The 22,038-nt window shown below is 37.5% G+C and overlaps 1 protein-coding gene across 5 annotated transcripts in view; it reads right to left on the reverse strand.

Moving 5' to 3' along the window:
- Pkc53E (Protein C kinase 53E) overlaps positions 1 to 22,038 on the reverse strand; it is a 253,932-nt gene that overhangs the window by 79,205 nt on the left and 152,689 nt on the right. For all 5 annotated transcript variants that reach the window (XR_016481799.1, XM_090180269.1, XM_090180270.1 and 2 more), the window contains exon 4: positions 6,064 to 6,175. Coding sequence is in view for 4 of the 5 variants with exons in the window: in XM_090180269.1 (XP_090036395.1) it covers positions 6,064 to 6,175 (112 nt within the window). In the remaining variant the exon portion in view is untranslated. The remainder of the gene's footprint in view (positions 1 to 6,063; positions 6,176 to 22,038) is intronic.

Consider the following 22,038-nt stretch of genomic DNA (forward strand, 5'->3'; position numbering starts at 1 on the left):
TTTTCGTCTGCTAAGCAGACTATTTTCCCTGATAAAAGACAAAAGCATCTGCTTAGCAGACGAAAATCCATGAGTTTTTAAGCTTCTCGCTTTGGCCGCTACGTGGCTATGTAAACCTAAAAGGCTAATTTGCGCGTGACAATAAGGGTACGTTCATTAAAGGGATAATGAAATCGGAAAATACAGTACCTTCAAACTATTCAGCTTCCAAAACTACATATTTTTCCAATTTACAGTCATTATAAAAAATTTAAACTCAAATTTTAAGAAAATAAAAACTACGCCGAAAAAAGCAGACGCCGCCAACGCGAAATCGCCGTGTGTTTTGAAAATCCCGGAATCTGTACGGACGCCCAATGAGAGGCCACTTTTGAAGTTAAAACGTCGCCTCTCATTGGGCGTCCGTACAGATTCCGGGATTTTCAAAACACACGGCGATTTCGCGTTGGCGGCGTCTGCTTTTTTCGGCGTAGTTTTTATTTTCTTAAAATTTGAGTTTACATATTTTTCCAATTTACAGTCATTAGAAAAAATTTAGTTTTGGAAGCTGAATAGTTTGAATGTACTGTATTTTCCGATTCAATTATCCCTTTAAATAGAAGCGGGTGAAGTTCCCCTAGCGTTGCGTAGCGCCATCTTCAGAGTATAATCGGAGTGAAAATCATCCTCATTGTTACTCTTCGTTACGAGGGCAAGTTGATTTATTTGGCGTGACGCACTTTGTGAACTACCCCATTGAGGCCACCAGGGCGCGCCGTAATGGAATATAACCGTCTATTTCCAGTGAGATATCTGCCTCTCACCGCTTTGAAATGGAAATTTATATTCCGTGAAATTTCCCTCTAACAATTGTTTTAAAAAATAGCGGATATTTGGAAAAGGAAATCGAGAAGATTTTGATGTTCAACGGCGGGCGGGAAATAAGTTATTGGTTTCCATAGCGACGGCGAAATAAAGAGTGTAAATAATGGATTTAGTAGATCAATGGCCCCGATGGTGTTGGCCCCCACTATTTCTACCTACATGTTAGCCAAATTCGATCGAAATTTTTTTATTCGAGGTTGGTAAGATGGTAGTGGAGTGCAGATTTAACCACCTGGATTAACCAGGTTTAAACCAAGTTGAAAGAAACCCAGAAAATCCGGATTTTTAAATCAACAAATTAACACTCCAAGAAACTATAAAAACAAGAAACTTATTTATCAGCAAAATATTTGCTTTAGATAACCTTTAAAAAGTTAATATTACGTGAAATTGGCGGTTCTATCATTGCCACCTGTATTATGAAAAGGCCCCTGTTATTAGAGATGGCCACGTATCTATTCGATTCTTAGTGGAGAGCGTGGTGCCATCTATTTATGTCAAAGGAAGCTAAAATTTAAAATAACCAAATGATAAAGTCGTCATAGGACCATTGAAGAGTATTATATTTGGACAACTTATACTCCACTTACGCTCGTTAGTGGACTTTAACCTAAATTATATAACCCCTGAAAAAATAGTTTATATTTGCTGTAATTTATGTTATTGACCAATTTACAAACGAGCCAATCAACGCAAGGGGTACCTATAAGTATTATATAACCCCTGAAAAAATAGTTTATATTTGCTGTAATTAGCCTTTTCAGTTTACATAGAGCCACGTAGTGAAAAATGCAAGAAGCTCATAAACTGTTGGATTTTCGTCTGCTAAGCCGACGCTTTATTGAAAGATCGTCTGCTTAGCAGACGAAAATCCAGCAGTTCATTAGCTTCTCGCATTTGACACTACTTGGCTCTATGTAAACTGAAAAGGCTAATTTATGTTATTGACCAATTTACAAACTAGCCAATCAACGCAAGGGGTACCTATAAGTACAGCCTTTTTTATTTCAACTTTAGCGACATCTATTGAAAAAAAAGAGCTACTTCACGTCGAGCCGCCACTTGCTTTAAGTTCAGAGGTTATTGATTATTCAAATTATTAAAATATCTGTAATTTATTTAAGTTGAAAGGTTCTTCTAAGTTCTTCAACTTCTTAATAGATGGCACCACGCTCTCCGGTAAAGTCGCTTTTTTTCGAAGAATCGAAGATATTCATTGCCATCTCTAATAACAAGGGCCTTATCATCATGCAGGTGGCAATCATAGAGCTGACAGTTGCTTTAAATCAGTTGACCGGGTTACAACGCGCACGAGGGTGTTGGCAAGCCCTTCAAGCCACGAGAGCAAACAGCTTTAACCAGTGTGGAGTTAACTTGCAAACTCAACGCGGAAGGAGTTTTTCTGAGTTTTCACTCAGTGCCACAAGCTGGGACCCAGCCCGACTCAGTGCCGTCTTAAAGCATGGGCTAATTGGGCTACAGCCCAGGGGCCCCGTGGGAAACTAGGTATATTGGCCTACTGTGAAGGGAAATACATTCAGTTGTAAACTATTTCACTTAGTTTTGCCTAAACTATTTTTATCTCGTCGTGTATCCTACGACACTTCACAAATTAGATTAATCTCAACTGCAACTTTGTTTGATTTTAAAGCTTAGATAGAGTTTGACTCTGTGAACGTTAGCCCGGGGCCCGAAAAAATCGGTACTGGCCCAGCTCCTCTTGCTGCGAGACGAAAGCACTAACCACCGAATTTCCGTAAAACGTCAACCGCATCTCCCTGTACATATTTCCTAATATCGCCAATTCAAACTCGAAAATGGCTTCACGTCAAACCCACATTGAACCAAGAATTTAAAAATAAATAAATAAACCTAAGAGTAAAATATTTCTAAAGCGAGAAAATTCCCAACAAAAAAAATTTGGATCGTCTTAAAAAGTTGAAGCGTATTTCCGACTTCGGCCAATTTAATCAGAAATGCGCAAAAGAGCAGACACGAGCGCCATCTATAGGCGACGTAATGGAATTGAACGCCCACGCTTTTCCCCGAAAGGAGGCGCTAGCGTCTGTGAAAATTGAATCGTCAGCCGGGACAATTCGAAGGGAACTTACGAGATTAAAAATTTCATTATTTTTAAGATATAAAACGTTCGGCGGATTGAAATAAATTATTTGCGAGTGCTCGAAAAGCGGAGTCTACGCTATTTCTAGGAGCAGCTCCAACCAGTGATGGGCGCGCTCCTCTCATTATGAGCGGTTGTCGTTTTGAACGAAATTGAGCTGTAAAATGTATTTTTAAAAGAGAGTCAAACGGAAATGACAAGAGCGAATTTTTTACCACTCTAGAAAGGAGTAAATGACAAGAGCGAATTCCATGTGCACTGATCTTCGTTTTGCGAACTGACCAAAATTATTAGTTTCCTGGTTAAATAGAGCGTTCTATAAAATCGGTGTGGTGTGCTTTCCCCCTTTTGAGTTCGGAGGCGGTGAAGGTTTGGCCGGTTATTTCGTGTTAGAGAAAAATATTTATCTGGCAAACCCGTAAGAAATTGAGAGCTGTCGATTTTTAGGAGTAGCGTAGTTGCTAGCCTAGGCTTCAATAATTTCCGGCTTTCCGCGCCGTTTTTCTTATTTTCAATGATTTTTGTAATAAATGTATGATGGCAAATAAGCAAAATACTAGTCCCAAGAAACTTAGATCATGAAAATATTCTTAACCCCAAACATACTTCAACACCTAGGGTCCCTCCTACAAGTTACAACTCCTAAAAGGTACGTCTCTAAAATATTCATATAAAGACAGGACATAAGCCGAATTCTCTTAAACCAAAGATTAACAAATGTTGTTAGTCCTGCTGAACTAGCTCTATAGTTTGTACTCGAGTTTGTATGAAACGTTTGGCCGGTTTTGGGCCGATTTTCTAGAACGCTCTATTAGCTCATAGTTAAAGTTAGCCTACATTTTAGTTAAACCTGTAACTAAACACTTTGAAAACAGTACTCAAATAGTTACTAAAAAAATGTACCAAAACGCAAATAAAAATAACGAGTTTATTGAAGTAAAAATTAACTCAGTTCCAATAATATTTTTGTTTCATGAAATGTGTACTTCTTTATTTTGCTTAAAGAAGCGAAACGACAAAGAGATGAAAATGTGCTAACTTCATAAATTAACCTTCTTTTAAAATAATAAATTATGACTAGAATTTATGCTGATATTTCACTTGGAAACTATAGGAAAAAAATATTTATTTTTGTAGAGATATCTTATCCAAATTGGAAATAATAACTTTTAGTAGCAGCTTTCAAAAATAGTAACGTTTAGTAGCAGATATCAAAAAGAGTCCCTTTTACAGGGCTCCCACCAAAATCTCAAAAAATAATAGGGAAATAGCGGATTTTTCTGGCTAGAAATGGGTGAAATAGGAACCAAATATTTTAAAGTAGGAACCAAATAGGGACCATTTTAATAAACAAAAATAAGATCTTTATTTAAACTTTTAAAAGCAGCAAATTTTTAAAACTGACTTAGTTTTAATTTAAAAAAATGTTTTATCACAAAAATTAAGTACTTAGTTTTAATTTCTAAAAAAACTTTTATCAATCCCAAAAATGACTATAAATTTTTTGTAATAATTCTATCACATTAAATCGGGTTTTTTTTTTCGCTTTTCTACGAAATATTTTAAGCCGATGGTACTTTTCACCAAATGTACTAGAAATAGGGTGATTTAGTGACCAAATCCCTATTTTATGGTGGTTTAGGGACATCTAAAAAAAGTAGGGGCTTTTAGGCATTTTAGGGACCTGGTGGGAGCCCTGCTTTTAGTAAAGCAGATTTCAAAAAGAGTCACTTTTAGTAAAGCAGATTTCAAAAAGAGTCACTTTTAGTAAAGCAGATTTCAAAAAGAGTCACTTTTAGTAAAGCAGATTTCAAAAAGAGTCACTTTTAGTAAAGCAGATTTCAAAAAGAGTCACTTTTAGTAAAGCAGATTTCAAAAAGAGTCACTTTTAGTAAAGCAGATTTCAAAAAGAGTCACTTTTAGTAAAGCAGATTTCAAAAAGAGTCACTTTTAGTAAAGCAGATTTCAAAAAGAGTCACTTTTAGTAAAGCAGATTTCAAAAAGAGTCACTTTTAGTAAAGCAGATTTCAAAAAGAGTCACTTTTAGTAAAGCAGATTTCAAAAAGAGTCACTTTTAGTAAAGCAGATTTCAAAAAGAGTCACTTTTAGTAAAGCAGATTTCAAAAAGAGTCACTTTTAGTAAAGCAGATTTCAAAAAGAGTCACTTTTAGTAAAGCAGATTTCAAAAAGAGTCACTTTTAGTAAAGCAGATTTCAAAAAGAGTCACTTTTAGTAAAGCAGATTTCAAAAAGAGTCACTTTTAGTAAAGCAGATTTCAAAAAGAGTCACTTTTAGTAAAGCAGATTTCAAAAAGAGTCACTTTTAGTAAAGCAGATTTCAAAAAGAGTCACTTTTAGTAAAGCAGATTTCAAAAAGAGTCACTTTTAGTAAAGCAGATTTCAAAAAGAGTCACTTTTAGTAAAGCAGATTTCAAAAAGAGTCACTTATTGAAACAGATTTCAAAAAGAGTCACTTATTGAAACAGATTTCAAAAAGAGTCACTTATTGAAACAGATTTCAAAAAGAGTCACTTATTGAAACAGATTTCAAAAAGAGTCACTTATTGAAACAGATTTCAAAAAGAGTCACTTATTGAAACAGATTTCAAAAAGAGTCACTTATTGAAACAGATTTCAAAAAGAGTCACTTATTAGCAGATTTCAAAAAGTGTCACTTTTATTGAAAAATATATCAAAAAGAGTCACTTATTGAAAAATATTTCAAAAGGAGTCACTTTTATTGAAAAATATTTCAAAAGGAGTCACTTTTATTGAAACAGATTTCACAAATAGTCACTTTTATTGAAGAAATTTTAAATAAAAGTAACTTTTATGCAAGCAGATTTCGAAAAAGTACCTTAAGGGAACAAATTTCAAAAATACCAACTTTTAGGATATTTCGAAAATTGTAACTTTTAGAAGCAGATTAAAAAAACCTTTTAGCATCAGATTTCAAAAATAGTAACTTGAATGATATTTCAAAAATAGTAACTTTTACTGAATCAGATTTCCAAAATAGTAACTTTTATTGAGTCAGATTTCCAAAATAACAAGTTTTAGTGGAAGATAGAAGCTTACCTTTGCATTTGAATCCTTGGTGAATGATCCCGTACAGGAGGGATCCACAGTGGTCGCAGAACGTCGGACTGGTGTAAGTGTGGATTGCAAACTGATGTTTTGTTCTCAAATCCTATCCCCAAAAGGATACCAAAAAAATCATTAAAATCTAGTGTTGTTAATTTTCCGGAAAAATAAAATGAGAAAAATTTCCAGAAAATTTTCCGGAAAAATAAAATGATAAAAATTTCCAGAAAATTGGAAAAATAAAAAATTAAAACAAAAATATTAAAAACCCTTAAAAAGTAATTTAACTTTTTTATCGATATAAAATGTCTAAGAACAGTAAACATACTATAAAACATTAAAAGTGTTACATTGTTAATCAGTTTAAACTAGTCTAGAGGTTTAGTTTTACTTTTAGATTCTAAATAATGAGGCGAAAGTGCCGCTTTATTTAAATTTGCAAACAATATTAGACAAATCATGGAATGGAAACTTTTTAATTTTTTTTGGAAAAATACGGAAAATTTTCCGGAAAAAGGACTGTCATTTTTCCGACTTATCCAATCATCTAGCCACTTAAATGCCATTAATTCAGGTGACTGCCTGGGTTATACTGTGTGGAAAGCACTTCGTTCCACACGAACCAACAGCTCCCTACACTCACTATTACCATAAGTAACATAGTAAGCATAAGTATGACACTTCCTATTCTCACAACGCGAAAGTTCTTTAATGATAGAATTACGATTGTATTAGTCATTTATTTTCAATTTGAGACTTGAACCCGTTTTCGCGCTGACTTATTAAGTGCATTTGTTTTTAAACCGATAGATGGCGGTAATGTTATTGAAACTAACAAATTTAAAAGTCGGCTTAACCTGGCAAAAATTACACAAAAAGAAAGAAATCTTCGACAGAAATTGAAGTTAGAAACTCCTTTAGTTGGTTTTCTTTTTGTCGTAAGAATGGAATGAAAGTTAGTTAGCCTAGCAGTTCTTCGGATTTTATTTATTTACTTTCGTTGACGGTTGAATAGTCAGTTCTTCCACTTTGTACTAAGTTATTTATTGTACTTTATTATCGCGTCATTAGGTGTAATCAGAAGTAGATAATATACTTTTGAAGAGATAAGTATCCGTCTACGCGTAAGTAACATAATAACAATAGGTATGCAACTTTTTAATTCTATAATTCTAATTTTCTGCCTGAAGCTATTTCGACACTGACACTCTCGGGCAGCTCATTCTTGGACTAGCAACTGAACTGAATAGTATACTAGCAACAGATTTGAGTAGTATATAATCGTCCTTGGTAATCGTGCTTTTCGCCTTAGGTCTATTTATAGCCTAGGGGGCTCTGTATGGAGAACTAAACCATAATAATATTTCTCTTGCTTTTAAAATAAAATACCCCCGACTGCACGACCCTTTTTAAAAATACCCCCGACTGCACGACCCTTTTTAAAAATACCCCCGACTGCACGACCCTTTTTAAAAATACCCCCGACTGCACGACCCTTTTTAAAAATACCCCCGACTTCACGACCCTTTTTTAAAAATACCCCCGACTTCACGACCCTTTTTTAAAAATACCCCCGACTTCACGACCCTTTTTTAAAAATACCCCCGACTTCACGACCCTTTTTTAAAAATACCCCCGACTTCACGACCCTTTTTTAAAAATACCCCCGACTTCACGACCCTTTTTTAAAAATACCCCCGACTTCACGACCCTTTTTTAAAAATACCCCCGACTTCACGACCCTTTTTTAAAAATACCCCCGACTTCACGACCCTTTTTTAAAAATACCCCCGACTTCACGACCCTTTTTTAAAAATACCCCCGACTTCACGACCCTTTTTTAAAAATACCCCCGACTTCACGACCCTTTTTTAAAAATACCCCCGACTTCACGACCCTTTTTTAAAAATACCCCCGACTTCACGACCCTTTTTTTTAAAATACCCCCGACTTCACGACCCTTTTTTAAAAATACCCCCGACTTCACGACCCTTTTTTTAAAATCCCTTACTTTTACAGGTACTATGGCAACTGGCAACACTGTTTAAAAATATATCAAACAAAAGGATGTATTTATGGCAATTAATAAGTGAAAATTCGTCATGGTCGAAACTAGTTTTTATAAGTCAGTTTTATCATTTGTCGTTACATCCCAGAAATAAGCGTTAATTTTTAAGATGAAAACGTTTTCATTTTAAAGAGGTCTTGGTCTCGAACAAAAATTAGCTGAAGATTACTCGCCATTAATAGCCGCATTTTACACACACAGGGTTCGTACCAAATTTCCGGAATTAAATTCCCTGACATTTCCAGGTTTTCCCTGACTAAATTGCCAAATATCCCTGACCATAAATTGTAGAATAAATTTATGTTTTGAGGTTAAATCTTGAAAAATGTTATGTATTTTAATACATTTTTCAAAAATTTATTTGCCGGATTTGTTTTTGGGGTCATTTAAAAATTCCCTTACTATTTCGGACCATTTTAAATTTCCCTGACTATTCCCTGACCATTGGGAATCATTTTAAAATTCCCTGACTTTTTCCCGACCTTATGGAAACATTTTAAAATTCCCTGACTTTTCCGGGTTTTCCAGATATTCCAGGTCGTGTACGAACCATGACACAGCGCCAAGTTGGCTCGTGGCGTACGCGTGAACTTCATGATCAGATAAATTACTAATATTATAGCCCCCTTTTAAAAGTGATAATATACTAAATCGAAAATTCGTCCGCTAGTGCGCCCTACAACTTGTGTTTAACTGTTGACGCTGATAGCGGCTATTTTATACGATAAACTTTTTCTTGTTGCGAAGAAATCTTTCGCAAAGATCCTATTTACTTGACGCACCCATACATGGGCTATCTTAAACCCAGGACTACCCACCTATTACGTAAGCTTATGAAGCGAATAAAACTTTTGGGTGTAGTCTCGAGAACACCCACGGAAAAACCCATTAAATCCGAAAATCCCATTTAGAAAATTAAGTTGAAAGTTCTAAAAAACCTCTTCAAAAAATAAATAGCCGAACTTTCTGGACGGACTGATGGGGGGGGGGGGCGAGAAGTTCACGAAGCAAAGGCCTAAAACCACACCGCGCCTTCCGATGGGTGCCCAAAAGGAGCCTTGGTCCTCTCCACTGGTCAGATTTCCGGACAGTCGAGCGACCGTTCAGAGTGATTGATTTTAAGAAATTGATTGGCCAGAATAAGTAGTGTTGGTCACGTCGCTCGGACCATCCAAATTGAATTTTCTCGCCAGCCAGGTTGCCTAGCCAGATCAGTCCCCGACCGGATCTGCTCAGATAAATAGCTTGATTTATCCGCTCACCCCTAGGTGGCGTTGTCAATTTATACCCTCCCCCCGCCTCCCAAAAACCCCAACTTCTTCTTGGTTGATTGGGTGATTGAGTCTTCTTAATGGACTCGCGCTCTCTGTATTTCGGCCATATCTAGAGTCTGCAGCAAAAACAGGTCAAAGAAGACCCACTATAACCTTCTAAAAGATTTCCCAGGTGTTGCCAAGGTTCATTTTGGTTTTAAAACCGCGGGATTGATGCGTCCTCGAATGGTTTTCGTTTTCGGATGATGAGCCAAGAACAGAAATTAACGAAGAAACTTTAAAAAAACCTGGTGAAAAAATTTACTGAAGAAATTTCAAAAAGACCAGGTGAAACAAAATTTAACGAAAAAACTTAAAAGGACCAGGGGTAACAGAATTTACTGAAGAAACTTAAAAAGGACGAGGTGGAACAAAATTTATTGAAGAAACTTAAAAGGACGAGGTGGAACAAAATTTACCGAAGAAACTTAAAAGGACGAGGTGGAACAGAATTTACCGAAGAAACTTAAAAGGACCAGGTGGAACAAAATTTACCGAAGAAACTTAAAAGGACCAGGTGGAACAAAATTTACCGAAGAAACTTAAAAGGACCAGGTGGAACAAAATTTACCGAAGAAACTTAAAAAGGACCAGGTGGAACAAAGTTACTAAATAAACTAAAGAGACCAGGTGGAACAAAGTTACTAAATAAACTAAAGAGACCAGGTGGAACAAAGTTACTAAATAAACTTAAGAGACCAGGTGGTTTCTTCATTAAATTGGAATTCGGTTTCACCTGATCATTTTAAATATCTTCATTAAAAGTTGTGTTCCACCTGGTCGTTTTAGAAAGAAACTGAAAAGGAGATGGCGAAACGGGAATCGATGTATTTTAATTCTCAAAACATTTGGGTAATTTTTCGGTTAAGGTACGCTTTAAAAAGGGGAACGACCGAGACATTTAAAAGTTAATTCCGGGATTTGAATGACGGCGAGCGTGTAATCCAGATCTTCCTATTCATTATAACGCCAAAAGCTTACTTTCAAATTAAGCTTTAATACTACCGCAAATAGCAGAAACACTTTTCAACGGGAAACGTCAAGAGAATTAGGGCGCAAAAACGTCCAGAAAAAAGTCATTAATTTCATTGTAAAGAAAAAAGGAAGTGTAAAAAAGCCCGAATAATTAAAAGAGTTAGTTCGGCCGACAAGCTCTAAATGACAAAACAGAGAGGGCGGCGAAGAAAATTAATTGGAAAGGAAAGAATATGGCCAACTGAGGCGACTGCCATCTGGTGGCTAAGAAGATAAATCACTCGGCGAATGTTTGAACGAAACAGGCGTCGGTAGGGGGCAGCTTAAAATGGACCGGGGCGGTTGTTAAAGGGTTAAACGCGGGGCTGCTCGGGTCGTCTTTCGGGGTTAAGCGGCTGACGTCGGCAATGAGGTCTGGGAACACCCGGGACGATTAATAATCTCGGAAGGTTTCGCGGAATATAATAAGAACCTTCCGTAAATACACGCGTTTCGTGTTTGCAATGCTTAAGTATTCCGTTTAGAAATTAAATTTAAGGGCGTTCACCAAATTGCGTTAGTTTCATTTCATTTTGGGTGACATTATGGGTAAAAACATTCTAATCTTATCTTTTGCATTCGTTATTTTTATTGGTAGATTAAATGTCTTCGTGTTTGAAATTAAATACAGCGCTTAAGTAATACCAAATAACCATAAGTATGACACTTAATTTTCCAACACTGACACTCTAAGCTAGCTCCAAAACCTGGACTTGCAACCAAACTGCGCAGTAGTTTCTTTATTTGGTAATATTTTAGACACTAGCGGACTCTATGCTGGCGAATTGGCACACTTATAGGTATTATGTTACTTATGGTAATACCAAGAATGTCTATTTAATTACCGAAACACAGCCAAAGGTGACTGATAAAGTTAAAAACAGCAGAAAGTTCCATTTTTGTATCGCCAAATAAACCCGATGCTAACTGCTGGTACTTGCACGCCCTTAAAGGGAATATAACAATTATGGCGGGAAGTCACTAAACAGCGCCAAAAATATCTAAAGTCATAGGAGGGAGCGGGAAATGGTCAAAGTTTGGTGTTCCACACCAAAAAACGCGAGGTTATATTCCCTTTAATATTTATATACCCCCGTATATAAATCACGGATTGCCATTTTCTAAAAATTAAACAATTGGGTAAAATCGATAAAATACAATTGTAAATGACTGGCAATCCTGTTAATCAGTCGCTGGGAAATAAATAATCCGTGATTTTCCCATGCTATTTTACGCATAAAAAGTTTAAATTTGAGTTGTGAAAAACATATTTGGGTGTCATGGCAAAACGAATGGCCATCGAAACGTTTCCCTTTAGGAGCTTTCAACTTTCAAGGTGTACATGAAGGTCTACTAAACCCCGAATTTGAAAAAAATCGGGTCGAAAAACCTCGGGATGTCTCCTTGTTAGTTCTACCATAAGTTAATGATACCTCTAAGTAGACAAATAAGCCCTTTCAAGTTGGAATCTTTGTCCAGAAAATGTTATGTCAAATCTTGTCTCTCCGATTCCCGCGAAAATGAAAGTTTTTAAAAATATCTCGGACCCAGCGCCGCTGTGCGGTCGAGAATGAAACTATATTGGGCTGAGAGAAATAAACCAATAGCAAAAAAACGTTCTTTTGCCTCTGCGGGGGGAACGAATTTTCTAAGGGAATACCGAAATTTATCTCTTTTGGGGAAGTTCAAGCTAGCCTTGCACCAAACGGGATTAAAGAAACGTCAGCTTCGGCAGTTCCAAGTCTATGTTAAGGCTACTTTGATACGCAGTACGGAGAGACATAGGTCGATTTGGATAAGCACATCCGCCATAGGCAGCATAGCCATTTGTCTACTTAGAGGTATCATTAACTTATGGTTCTACTGCCAACTACACCTGATCATACCTGTACAATCCCGTAACTTACAAAAGTAATTAACACGGGAATTAAGTTAAAATTAGTATTTAAAATTTAAATTACTTTTATTATCTAGCAAAGAGTGAAGCGAGCGTATAGGGCAAGCCCAGCTCGTTTCTTGTCGATTTTGCCCAAAATTCGGGAATCTAATCACGGTAATCAGCTTAAGAGTGAAACAACGAGTGGAAAACATTAAGGCGAATTAATTCGTTTAAAAATTAAAAGGCTTTTCCTAAATGGGCCCTATACAAAAAAATTAACGCTCTCATCAATGAGACATCAAAGCTAACCCTTGTTTAAAGATTCCACCAGGAGGGGGGGGGGTGGGGATGGCTGTCGCCCAGATTAGAAAATCCTCGGCACTTAGACACTAACGCCATCCCCCGGGAGAAAGAAACACTATCAAACTTAAGAAGACAACAAAACAGTTTTATGTTAGAAAAGATCCTTCAAAGTCCGGCTAGCGCTTCTACGACGGACTTTAGTGCGCGAATATGATAACGCTAAAATTGTAGTTTTGGAGAAAGAAGTCGACTGATATTTCTTAGAATGTGATTTGATGATATTAACGGTATAATAAAATATAGTAGTATAAAAATGACAGTTTGGGAGCACAGTGTACATTTTCACCCAAAGGGATTCAACGAAGTACAGGCGTTGTATCCCTAACTCTCATTTTTATACTACTTAATGTTTGTATTGTCCCGGTAACCATCATGTTCAGGTCATGACTCGGTGGTTGCAAGTTAAGTTTTTTCGAAATAAATATTATTATAACTAAGTATCAAGTGAAATAGTAGAGCAAAGAATTTGAAGTTTTAGCCGCTGGGAACGCTGTTGATTGCATTTTACAATTGCTTCGACGGAAATTTGTTTGGGACTTTGGGGCCTTTTAAGGGAGTGATCACTTCCTGTAATCACTGTACAAGCCTGTAGCTTTGAGTGTACTTAAATGATTACACATTTGGCCACTAATAAAATTATCTGCCTTTTTTTTCAGCAATACTGTGTTGATCTCAAGTTTGTGAAAATATGGTAATTTTGCACCGATAATTTTATTTACAAATCATAATCAGAAACAGATTCTGAGATTTCAGAGCATATTTTTTGTTGATTTATAGATCCCCCCCCCCTCCGATTTGGAGATTTTGGAAGCGATGACGCCATGATATAGAGATTTTGGAAGCGATGACGCCATGATATAGAGATTTTGGAAGCGATGACGCCATGATATAGAGATTTTGGAAGCGATGACGCCATGATATAGAGATTTTGGAAGCGATGACGCCATGATATAGAGATTTTGGAAGCGATGACGCCATGATATAGAGATTTTGGAAGTGATGACGCCATGACATCGAGATTTTGGAAGTTATTACGCCATGATATCGAGATTTTGGAAGTTATTACGCCATGACATCGAGATTTTGGAAGTGATTACGCCATGACATCGAGATTTTGGAAGTGATTACGCCATAATATCGAGATTTTGGAAGTGATTACGCCATGATATCGAGATTTTGGAAGTGATTACGCCATGATATCGAGATTTTGGAAGTGATGACGCCATGACATCGAGATTTTGGAAGTGATGACGCCATGACATCGAGATTTTGGAAGTTATTACGCCATGATATCGAGATTTTGGAAGTTATTACGCCATGACATCGAGATTTTGGAAGTGATTACGCCATGATATCGAGATTTTGGAAGTGATTACGCCATGATATCGAGATTTTGGAAGTGATTACGCCATGATATCGAGATTTTCAAATCGATTTCAAAATTTCTTAACTAATCTTCCTCTAGAGAATACGGTATTCGTACTAATGAGATAATTCAATATAATCAAGACCGTTTGAAAGAGAAGGTGTTTAAGAAAAACCGTGAGTTACAACGTTTTGTCCCCGAGATGGCGTTCTTATTTTAAGAAAAGCATTTATCCTTTCAAGCAAAAGCGGTAGAAAGGGGATCAATGGCTCGTTTATTTTCTTTCCGTCAATGTTACCAGTTCCCGATAGATGGCGTAATAGTATTATTTTCCTTTATATCGGTCGCCTGTAATATCGCTTCGCAGAAACACAACTAAGAGAGAGAATCCGTTGGCTTTATCTTATCAGAAGAAGACGCTGCTACTTTTGCCCGATAGATGGCTCTCTTTACTTAAAGCTCTTTATTAAAGCCGGACACGACGCGGCCGTTTCTTTTGTTCGGAACTGCCACCCCCGGCCACCCCCCCCCCTCTTGGTCTTATTCTTTAATAACGAGCTTGTCGCTTTTTCTTTAGTGCCACCACTTCCAAAATAAGAGCCTCCTTAAAGCCAGAATATTTTAAGTTTCGTTTCGAGTTGGTTAGCTGAGTAGGTATCGACCGCCATCTCGAGGTTCAATTTGATAGTTTTAAAGAATACTTTAAAATTTTAAGCAGAAAAATCAGCGATTTTGGATTGTTTAAGAAATTAACATAGGTTAAAGTCTATGAGAGGAAAATTGTAATATTTTGTATTTTAAGATTTTCTATGTATATTCGACAGATTTTAGATTGTATAAGTTTATGGGATGGAAACATTTTAAATTTTGAGACTGCAATTTTCCATGTATGCGATGAAAAAATCTAGGATTTTTGATTGTCTAAGAATGTCCCACATATTAAAGCAAGTGGCGGTATTATGAAAAGGCCCCTGTTATTAGAGATGGCCATGACTCTATCCGATTCTTCGAAAAACGCGACTTTACTGGAGAGCGTGGTGCCATCTATTTATGTCAAAGAGAACCATTGTAGAGTATTATAAATAGATAACGTATACTCTATTTAGTGGACTTTAACCTAAATTATATATCCCATGTGAAAATATTGTTTATAATGGCTGTAATTTAGATTATTGACCAATTTACAAACGATCCAATCAACGCGAGGGGTACCTATAAGTACAGCCTTTGATTTCGACGCTAGCGACATCTATTGAAAAAAGAGTTACTTCACGTGGAGCCGCCACTTGCAATAAAGTCTATAATTGGAAAAAAATCTGATGTTGGATTTTTAAGACTTTCCATCTGAAAATCTAGGATCGTAGATCTGTACAATCTACAACGATACACGTTTACGAGGGGTAGCTAAACCTGTCGATTAGCGCCAATTGTTAATAGATTCTGTTAAACCTGTTTTCAGGAATGCGCAGTTCTTTGATCCACTACAAATCATGAAACTTCATACTCCCTTTAATGTTATTCAATGACTTTTCCTTTTAAGTGCTAACAATTTAACCAAATACGCTTTTTAGACTTACCGCGTTTTCGCTTTAAGTCGGTTACATTCGGTCACAGCCAACTTCCGAACCGAGCTTTGGATTGATAAAGTAAGAAACGTAAAAAGCGAGTTCAGAAAAGGAACTAAAAAGGCAGATAAGAGCGACTGCAGTAAGCTGGCCCCAAAAAGGCGCGGACAAAGAAACGAGAGGACTAGCTTGTCACGGTCTTCAATGACTCGAGGGAGCTTACAACGATTAGACTGCCATCTACCGCCCAAGTGACGAGGATAAAATATTAATTAAACGGCGTTGGAACGAATTTACTAATCGAATGGAGTAGATTTTTAGTCTAGTAAGGGAATTTCTTTAAAAAAAAAGCCTTTTTTACTTTACAAAGAGCCACGTAGCGGCCAACGTGGGAAACTCATACACTGCTCAATTTTGGTCTACTAAGCAGACGCTGTGTGTTTTATAATAGAAATTGTCCGCTTAGAAAACAAAAATTCTACAGTTTTATTAACTTCTCGAGTTGGCCGCTACGTGGCTCTTTATTTGATATACACAGTTCGGAAAGCAGGCATGGAAAAATTAAAATTAAAATTGTAAGTTACCAACTTTATAAAATAACCCCACCTTAACCAGTTACTTAGCCTTAATTTGGTTTATTAAATCAATATATAAACAGGTTTTTTTGTCGGTGTATATAGACATCCAACCCAGCCTGCTAAAATATATAAAACCGTTACTTTAATTAACAAAGAAGAAAAATATACGTCCGCAATTTTAATTTCCAAAAGTGAAATTAAGAAACTTTTAATGCTTTAGCGAACCGTCTTAACTCGTCTAGACACTAGCTAAATCTAATTAAAACGTGAATAGACAGCCCTGTGATGCCGTGAATGAGTTTGAAAACCTTATTTCTAATCTTTGGTTCGAAATTGTCTTCTATATTTGTGGTGGATCAACAATTTCACGTTACTGCCACCAGGTGTTAACGTGGCACTAATTACGTTAAGAGAAATTAAAGTGTGTTAGCAGACGACTTTTCGTTTTATTTCATACATATTTAAAGGTAATATACTCAAAATGTTAGCAATTAGATTTTTAACGTAACTAGTGTTCTGATAAATATGGTGGTTGCAACGGTTTTTTCAGATTCAAATTCGATGACCTTTCCAGGTTTTCCCTGGCCATTTCCAGAGATTTTCCTCGACTTATTTTACGTCAAACTTTGCCAATTTTTAACCTATATTCGATCAAATATAAATATAGAACTCCCTACCCTAGATTCGAATTCTGGGAGCTTTCTGATGAACGGTTTCGTAACGAAGCGTTTACCCACCTCCGGCTTCCATCGCTCGCTGCCCTTGTCCTATCATGGCCAACTTTGATGAGCTGTTGCGCGAATAGCATGTCATCAAAGTTGGCCGTGGTCTAAAGTCTTAGTCGATAATTCAAAATAACGGTAAATAACGCCGCCGATCAGTTTAGTAAAATATTTTCGGCGGCGTAATCGTCGGCCATTTTCGGTATGGAGATACAGGCCGGAAGGCAGGCAAGGCTGCCAGATTTCGATAGACCGAAAACGGCCAACTCTCTCAAATGTTTTCGTTTTCAAAACGAAAATTTCGCGGCGTATGGAGAAATTTTTAAATAAGTTCTGGCAGGAAGTGGGTAAACGCTATTGACTACACTCGAGGCAGTTATTTCGAATCTAGGGTACGAGGATTAATATTAACTTTGATTTTGGTCAACAGTTAAATTTTGGTTGCCAATAGGAAACTCCCTGACGTTGAGAGCTATATACAAATTCCCTGACTTTTCCTGGAATTCCAGATTTTCTAGGCACTGTGGTATAAATATTCATAAATATTCAACTTTCAGTAAAGCCACAGCATATTTCTTGTCAATGAAACGAGCCTGCCCCGGCGAGACAAAGAGAACGGCCATATCACGTTGATACGCAAAAATTAGGCCAAGGCTTAGCGTCGAACTCGCACCCCGATGGAAACCGAGTCTGTAAGTGCATTGGCTTCCATAATGCAATAAGGCCGTATCTCAAATTGTTCTGATAAAAATTGATTTACGGATGACTTTATTAATAAATAATAATACTAAATAAATAAATGTGTATTCATCAAATCCACAAAGAAATACATCTTAATTCGGAACAGGGACTTTAAGGCCATCACCTTCTTACAAAATTTTAGATATGCCTAGCAAAAGTGACATCAGGGTTCGTTCAAAATTTCCGGAATTAAATTCCCTGAAATTTCCAGGTTTTCCCTGACTAAATTTCCAAATTTCCCTGACCATTTTTGTAGAATAAATTTATGTTTTGAGGTAAAATCTTGAAAAATGTTTATTATGTATTTTTAATAAATTTTTCAAAAATTTATTTTCCGGAGTGGTTTTTGGGGTCATTTTAAAATTCCCTTACTATTTCGGACAATTTTAAATTTCCCTGACTATTCCCTGACCATTGGGAATCATTTTCAAATTCCTTGACTTTTCCCTGACCTTTTGGAAACATTTTCCAATTCCTTGACTTTTCCAGGTTTTCCAGGTCATGTACGAACCCTGGACATAATTACCAAAAGTGTGTCAATCGGACCAATTTTGAATGAATGTTACGAGCGAAATACAAGTTGGGAGGGGAGAAGGGAAAGTATGCCTTGGGGAGGGAAGGAAGTTAAAACCCACAAATAACGAGTCGTAGTGAGGAACGGAGGAACTAAGTAATAGTGTATTTTTTTGATTTTTCGTCGTTGTGGAGATGCTATCGCCATCTACATACGATATAATACCATATACTAAAAAAATATCCAGAAAGGCGACAATAAATAGTCTTTTATGTCGTCGATCTCGAGTCGAGCATTCAAAAGTACAGGGATTGTCACACTTTTGGTAATTATGCCACTTTTGGCCTAGTTTTATTTTTATATTAAATTTGGTTTTAGTTTCAGTTGGGTTACAATTCTAGATTAAAAAGTAAAAAAATGTGTAAAAGCTACAGAGAGAAATTGAATCTTATGTATAGAGAACCAGCAGCTTGAAACCCTGTGACGTCACCAATGATAAACGTCTATTGAGAAAAACGCGAGATTTCATGACAACCATTACGGAAGCTACGGCTGTGACGTCACTAACTTTTAAAAACGCATCAACTGCTAGCACTCTATAGAGAACCAGAATGTATTAAGCTTTAAAGACAAAATTAATTAAGAGATCTCTCTCAGTGCAAAATTATAATTAAGAAAAATATTTTAAGTCATATATTCTATTGTAGACCAAATTGTCTAATTTTTTCGTTTTTGTTAATTCAATTTAACTTCGTTTAAAAACACTGGTCCAAAATGATCAGAACATTTAGCTAAACGTTTATCAAAAATGGCATTTAAGTATGGCTGTGAGAGTAGTGGTTTTAGGCAATCAAGTCGGTTATCGAGTATCAATTTTTTTCATCGAGTATTCGAGTACTTGATTAAGGGGAAACTTTCTCATATTCGAGTCGAGTAACTAAAATAATAACAATAATTATATTTTTAACGAGTCGGGTTATCGAGTACTGGTTTAGGAGCTGGTTTTATTCAATAAATTATGAAATTAAATTTAAAAGGAGTATAAAGTAACTTTCAATGCTGAAAAATATTCCTTTTATCTAAATGAACCACAGTTTCCACAACTTTGTAGGTACCGTTCATTGCCCCCAAAAAGTTGTAAAAACCCTTTTTTGAACCTTGAAGCCAAGAGGATAGAAAAAACAAATACTCGAAGAGTTTAGAGAGCAGCTTATTCGATTAATCGAGTACCCGACTATGCAATTTTTTGGTAATCGGTAATCGACAAGTATTCGAGGTCGAGGTCGAGTTCGAGTACTCGACCACAAAAAAGGTCGAGTACTCGATGTTAGAGTATTCGCACAGCCCTACATTTAACAGATAGCATATTTTCGCACTTAAATTTAGAGAGAATAAAATTAGGAATGAAATTCCATTTGGACGGGAAGGAAGCGAGAACTCCGACAATAGCGCCTCCTAGTGTCCTCATTTGGAAACTAAAACCCGAACAATCGAGAGCTAAATTGGACAATAGCTTCGGTCGAATTCGTCGGTAGAAAGCTCCACGGAAGGCAATTAAAATAAAGAGCAGAACTTTTTCAGAGATTTTGGAAGACTCATCCTCGTATACAGGGTGTTTCAAAAGGTTCTGCAAAAATGTTAAGGAGTTGTAGGGGGTGAGTTGAGAAGTATGCCTGTTTTTTATCCCATTTTCCTCCGATGAGTTAAAAGAGCGCCAGAGAGCTTCAAAGTGCGGCCTACTAGCCCCTGGAAGTAGGCTGCAACAAGCCCAAAACCAAGCAGCAGGCAAAAGCGAACATTAAGGAGTGGGTTCGTGTGATAGGTTAAAAGGTTTTTGTAAACAAATCGAGGTAACCAGCGTAAAAAAGTAAACTTCAACAGTATATAAAGTCCCTGCTGCTTGGTTTTGCGCTTTTTGCAGCCTACTTCTAGGGACTAGTAGGCCACACATAGAAGCTCTCTGGCGCTCTTTTAACTCATCGGAGGAAAATGGGATAAAAAACAGGCGTACTTCTCAACTCACCCCCTACAACTCCTTCACATTTTTGCATACCCTTTTGAAACACCCTGTATATAAATGCTGGAAGCTCGTGGGGAAATGGGCCCTAAATGACACCGCCCTGGCTAAAATAAAAGGATAATGGAAGACATTTTTTGTCAAATAAAGTTTCGTGCTGGGAAAGAACGCTTGCGAACCAATCTAGAAGATTTAAAACATCGCCCCCCTGGCTGGAAAACGAAGCTTTGAAGGTGGGGGAATTTACAAGGGTTATTATCTTCGAGGTACTTTCCAAATTGGCAAAAATTTCTCTTTTCATTGTTGGGTACCGCGTTTGAATGGATAGCGACGGAAGCTAAACTCAACACGAAGTAAGAATAGTGTTAATCTTACTTTGGACGTTATTTCGGCGATTTACGAGTCGTTTATGCCTTTTCGCGTCAGCTGAAGTTTCCCAATTTTGTCAAATGGAGATTTTTTGTTCAGGTCCTAGTCGGAATATAAATTGGGGGAGGGGGTATTTTACTAATCCCGTACCCTATAGAGTAAAATGATTTATGAAATCTTGAAACAGGGTTTAAAAAAAATTTCCCAATTTATCCCGGATCAATTTTTGGGGGCAATATTCCCCGACCAATTTTTTGGGGGCCAATATTCCCCGACCAATTTTTTGGGGGCCAATATTCCCCGACCAATTTTTTGGGGGCCAATATTCCCCGACCAATTTTTTGGGGGCCAATATTCCCCGACCAATTTTTTGGGGGCCAATATTCCCCGACCAATTTTTTGGGGGCCAATATTCCCCGACCAATTTTTTGGGGGCCAATATTCCCCGACCAATTTTTTGGGGGCCAATATTCCCCGACCAATTTTTTGGGGGCCAATATTCCCCGACCAATTTTTTGGGGGCCAATATTCCCCGACCAATTTTTTGGGGGCCAATATTCCCCGACCAATTTTTTGGGGGCCAATATTCCCCGACCAAATTTTTGGGGGCCAATATTTCCCGACCACTTTTTGGGGGCCAATATTTCCCGACCACTTTTTGGGGGCCAATATTTCCCGACCACTTTTTGGGGGCCAATATTTCCCGACCACCTTTTGGGGGCCAATATTTCCCGACCACCTTTTGGGGGCCAATAGTCCTCGACCACCTTTTGGGGGCCAATATTCCCCGACCACCTTTTGGGGGCCAATATTCCCCGACCACCTTTTGGGGGCCAATATTCCCCGACCACCTTTTGGGGGCCAATATTCCCCGACCACCTTTTTGGGGGCTAATATTCCCCGACCACCTTTTTGGGCGCCAATATTCCTGCTAGTTTTCATGACTTCATAGAAACAATTTTTTATAACAGAATACTGATTCCCGGACGAAAAACCACGCCCCTACGCCTTTCCTGGCGTTATATTTCTGTACTCTCTCCCGGTGAAGTGGGGGAAGACACTCCGGTTATAGCAGGCCGTCTCTCCGTGTAGGCGGGGACTATTTCCCGGGAATCATGAAAAACACCAGACCTTAATTGCGGTTATATTCTCAGTTAACCTAAAACATTCTGGGTCATTCTTTTGTTGTTTTATATCGAAATGAAGACGCAAGTGACAACGAAGCACGCAATACCCGCAGCGAGTGGATGCGGGCTGCAAAAAATAAGAAGCGATAGGCAGAGAGCCCCCCAACAAAGAGAGAACGGCCGAAAAGACGAGATAAAGGGACGAGTGTTTACCGGAGAACTCCGCCTGTATCCGTTAAGGATTTCATCCGTTAAAGTCGACTGGCCCGCGGGACACGCGAGCCCTCCGCACCCGCGATACGGGAAATACCGACTCGGCCGAGGAAGCTTACA

The sequence above is a fragment of the Leiobunum rupestre genome, chromosome 1 (genome assembly GCF_980474605.1).
Source record: "Leiobunum rupestre chromosome 1, qqLeiRupe1.1.hap1, whole genome shotgun sequence".
In the NCBI taxonomy this organism is placed as follows: Eukaryota; Metazoa; Arthropoda; class Arachnida; order Opiliones; family Sclerosomatidae; genus Leiobunum; species Leiobunum rupestre.